This window comes from Boleophthalmus pectinirostris, unplaced genomic scaffold (assembly GCF_026225935.1).
Source record: "Boleophthalmus pectinirostris isolate CB_2022bp ecotype Guang Dong unplaced genomic scaffold, ASM2622593v1 HiC_scaffold_3, whole genome shotgun sequence".
Classification (NCBI taxonomy): Eukaryota; Metazoa; Chordata; class Actinopteri; order Gobiiformes; family Gobiidae; genus Boleophthalmus; species Boleophthalmus pectinirostris.
In genome coordinates, this window is record NW_026571299.1 from 3,721,062 (window position 1) to 3,726,061 (window position 5,000).

The 5,000-nt window shown below is 46.5% G+C and overlaps 1 protein-coding gene across 1 annotated transcript in view; it reads right to left on the bottom strand.

The window, feature by feature from the left end:
• LOC110153173 (scavenger receptor cysteine-rich type 1 protein M130-like) overlaps positions 1-5,000 on the bottom strand; it is a 38,670-nt gene that overhangs the window by 13,930 nt on the left and 19,740 nt on the right. Inside the window, exons 7-8 of the mRNA XM_055160074.1 lie at positions 4,620-4,649; positions 3,848-4,147 (exon numbers count right to left, since the gene is read on the bottom strand). Of these exons, the coding sequence (XP_055016049.1) occupies positions 3,848-4,147; positions 4,620-4,649 (330 nt within the window). The remainder of the gene's footprint in view (positions 1-3,847; positions 4,148-4,619; positions 4,650-5,000) is intronic.

A 5,000-nucleotide genomic window follows, 5' to 3' on the forward strand; every position in this document is an offset into this window, starting at 1 on the left:
ACAAAAAGACTATAACTATTTGATTGAAATTTGGGAAGAAACATAAAATTCAAAACCAAACTTCACCTTGTAAAAAATTCATTAAGAGCAAAACACATGATCAATCCTCAAACACCACCGAAGAGAAAATCAAATGATGTTCACAAATATTTTGGAAACTATGTTCTTCTGGAAATATGTAGAAAACTGTGTGAAGAGAAATTTGACAAATCAGTATCACTAAAGATCAATGATTTTTGAAAAAGCTCATATCTCGGCTTTTAGGTTTCAGGTTTCATGAATACATTTTATGGTCTGTGGTACAGACACGTTTTTCTGCCTGTTATTTTTGTTAAAGAACCCTGTATCTCCTCCAGACTGCAGGACTCATACTGTGTGTCGAGTACGGACCTCTGATGATCTTCAGAGCCTTTCTCACAGCTGACTGTTCAGAGAAGGTCTGTGGTACAGTTAGGGCTGTCGCAATAACCGCAGAAATGAATCACTGTGGTACTGAGACCCACTACGGTGCATGTTGGGCCACCGCGATCACCGCACATCACCAACGTGACCCGACCCAGAGTCCTGCATTCCACCTGTTACCACCCATGCCCGTGATAACCCAGGACTAACCCAGGACTAACCCAGGACTAACCCAGGACTAACACAGGACTAACCCAGGACTAACCCAGGACTAACCCAGGACTAACAGGACTAACCAGGACTAACCAGGACTAACACAGGACTAACACAGGACTAACCCAGGACTAACCCAGGACTAACCCAGGACTAACACAGGACTAACCCAGGACTAACCCAGGACTAACCCAGGACTAACCCAGGACTAACCCAGGACTAACCCAGGACTAACACAGGACTAACACAGGACTAACCCAGGACTAACCCAGGACTAACCCAGGACTAACACAGGACTAACACAGGACTAACACAGGACTAACCCACGACTAACACACGACTAACCCAGGACAGGACTAACACAGGACTAACACAGGACTAACCCAGGACTAACCCAGGACTAACAGGACTAACACAGGACTAACACAGGACTAACCCAGGACTAACCCAGGACTAACACACGACTAACACAGGACTAACCCAGGACTAACCCAGGACTAACCCAGGACTAACCCAGGACTAACCCCGGACTAACCCAGGACTAAGGTGCGCCTGTGTAGACCATCGGATGACCGTAAACACAGCAGTCACTCGATCGCGCTTTGCAGACACCTGCTCCTTGTGCTCGGGGTTCTCTCTCTCTTAAGTCTACGAGTACCCGACCTGGTGCAGGACTCTGACCCGACCTGGTGCAGGACTCTGACCCGACCTGGTGCAGGACTCTGACCCGACCTGGTGCAGGACTCTGACCCGACCTGGTGCAGGACTCTGACCTGACCTGCCACAGTGAGAGCTTGAGATATGCAGCAGCATCCAATTGTTACTTCTCCCACTACACACGCTACATCCACACGACAACAAAGGTACATTGTGCATCTGCAACAAGAGCATCATCAGAGAGAGTTTTCAGAGCCGCTGGAAATATTCTAACTCCAGGAGATGGGGGGTGGGGGAGGGGGTGTGGTATCACCACATACTGCACTGTTGAGTTGTACTGCACCACCCTAACCACGACAGCCTAGGTACAGTCAGAGTGGACACACCCATGACGCTAACATCGTGGGGGTGACTGGGGGGTCACTGCTTTCTTCTAGTTAAATAAAAAAAAAAAAATAATAATAATAATGATTATAATGATCATCATCATTATCATTATCATTATCATTATTATTATTATTATTATTATTATTATATGTATTCGTGTGTGTGTGTGTGTGTGTGTGTGTGTATGTGTGTGTGTGTGTGTGTGTGTGTGTCTGGGGTGAGTTGGTGGGTGGAAGGAAATGTGGGATAGTTTTTAATCACTGTAAACTGTTTGTGTTTTGACACTTTGTGTTTTTACAGCGTCTGTATCACTGCAGTACTTTACCGCGTCTGTATCACTGCAGTACTTTACCGCGTCTGTATCACTGCAGTACTTTACCGCGTCTGTATCACTGCAGTACTTTACCGCGTCTGTATCACTGCAGTACTTTACCGCGTCTGTATCACTGCAGTACTTTACCGCGTCTGTATCACCGCAGTACTTTACCGCGTCTGTATCACCGCAGTACTTTACCGCGTCTGTATCACCGCAGTACTTTACCGCGTCTGTATCACCGCAGTACTTTACCGCGTCTGTATCACTGCAGTACTTTACCGCGTCTGTATCACCGCAGTACTTTACCGCGTCTGTATCACTGCAGTACTTTACCGCGTCTGTATCACTGCAGTACTTTACCGCGTCTGTATCACTGTGCAGTACACGTCGCAGTACTTTACCGCGTCTGTATCACCGCAGTACTTTACCGCGTCTGTATCACCGCAGTACTTTACCGCGTCTGTATCACCGCAGTACTTTACCGCGTCTGTATCACCGCAGTACTTTACCGCGTCACGTCTGTATCACCGCAGTACTTTACCGCGTCTGTTCACCGCAGTACTTTACGTCTGTATCACCGCAGTACTTTACCGCGTCTGTATCACCGCAGTACTTTATCTTTACCGCGTCTGTATCACCGCAGTACTTTATACCGCGTCTGTATCACCGCAGTACTTTACCGCGTCTGTATCACCGCGTACTTACCGCGTCTGTATCACTGCAGTACTTTACCGCGTCTGTATCACCGCAGTACTTTACCGCGTCTGTATCACCGCAGTACACCGCGTCTGTACCGCAGTACTTTACCGCGTCTGTATCACCGCAGTACTTTACCGCGTCTGTATCACGCAGTACTCGTATCACCGCAGTACTTTACCGCGTCTGTATCACTGCAGTACTTTACCGCGTCTGTATCACTGCAGTACTTTACCGCGTCTGTATCACTGCAGTACTTTACCGCGTCTGTATCACTGCAGTACTTTACCGCGTCTGTATCACTGCAGTACTTTACCGCGTCTGTATCACTGCAGTACTTTACCGCGTCTGTATCACCGCAGTACTTTACTGCGTCTGTATCACTGCAGTACTTTACCGCGTCTGTATCACTGCAGTACTTTACCGCGTCTGTATCACCGCAGTACTTTACCGCGTCTGTATCACTGCAGTACTTTACCGCGTCTGTATCACTGCAGTACTTTAAAGCGTCTGTATCACTGCAGTACTTTACCGCGTCTGTATCACTGCAGTACTTTACTGCGTCCGTGTCTCTGCCTGTGGGTTTGGGAGACATATTGTGGTGGTCTAAACTGAACAACGTTCCTGAGGTTGTAACAGAAGAGAGGAACATAAAAGGAAGTGCAGATTTTAAAAATTTTATTTATTAAAGTGGCAGTGTTTTCATAAAGTGAGGGAATAGTCATAATCCTAATCCACACAGTCCGACACGCTAAACATAATAATACACTTCAAGCTCGGATGTGACGTCAAATCCAAGGTCCAAGTTGGATTTGGAAGAAAATCAAACGCAGAGTTAAACACAACATATCAACGATAAGGATTTGGGCAAAACTCACCAATCAGGAAAGAGCACTGATCAGGTAAGAGTCACCCAGGTGGCAGGTGTTACACAGGCTGAACGAACCCACAGAAGGAGCAGGAAGGGGACGGATTTTAATGAGGGAACGTAATAATGTGGTAGAAAGCTCAGAAAAGTCAATTGTATATAAAACCTCCTCTTTAACTATATTTGTGCTAGGACAGGCTCAGGTTAAGGGTAACCTCAAATAATCAGCGGTAACTGAAAAAAATAATGTATTGTTTATATATTGTGTCAGAGAGAAACAGAATGAGAGGATTTAAGATCAGACTTACCTGAGCACACCACGTCCAGGCCCTCGTCTGTGATAATACCCAAATCCTGGAGACACCGTGTCACTGGAGACGTCCACCGACAGTAAGACACGTCCCATGCAGGACTCTTTGGAAGGCCATATCTTGTGTCTACATGAAGAACAGATCCACAGTTCAGATCTCTGCACACCACTGCTGCATTCTCCAGGCCCTGATCCATCTGGTAGCCATATTTATTTGTCATCCGTCTCCACTCTCCTTTGTGTTTGACCTCCACAGTCCCAGCACAGCGACTGGCCCCTCCCACCAGCCTGAGCAGCTCTGAACACACAAAAGACAGAGTTAGCCCCGCCCCTTTACCTGGGTTCTGAAGCCCCGCCCCTTTACCTGAGTACTGAAGCCCCGCCCCTTTACCTGAGCTCTGAAGCCCCGCCCCTTTACCTGAGCTCTGAAGCCCCGCCCCTTTACCTGAGCACTGAAGCCCCGCCCCTTTACCTGAGCTCTGAAGCCCCGCCCCTTTCACCTGAGCTCTGAAGCCCTGCCCCTTTTTTAATTTATTTATTTAACCTTTACTTTACCAGGCAAAACATTAAGAACAAATTCTTATTTACAGAGTTGGCCTGGGCATGCCAGAGCAGCCAAGGGAAGGGGAGTTAAAACAATTAGACACTTAACATCATCCTTTACCTGAGCTCTGAAGCCCCGCCCCTTTAACCTGAGCTCTGAAGCCCCGCCCCTTTACCTGAGCACTGAAGCCCGCCCCTTTACCTAATGTCAGTGTGAGCGTCTTTACCTGTGGAGCTGTTGTTTTGTGCCGGGACGCCTGCACACAGAAAAGTCACGTCAGAAAAGAGAAAACACAGAGCCCACACAAAATGTCTGCTGTTCCAATCATTAAAGCGCCAATATTACACAAAAGTGACTCTTTAAGACACGTTATAATGTTGTTACCTCGTCAAAAACAAACTGGACTTGTGTTTTTCATTCACACATGGAGACAGACTAATAATAAAGAATTACACAAACCTGTGTGAATCAAACTAAACTAAACTCCAGGTCTGTTTTTGACAAAGTAACAACTCCTGTTGTCAAACAGTAAAAAAGTTTACAAGATTAATCACATTTTTGAAATATGATTCATCACAATTAATCACATTGAACTGTAAACTTTCAA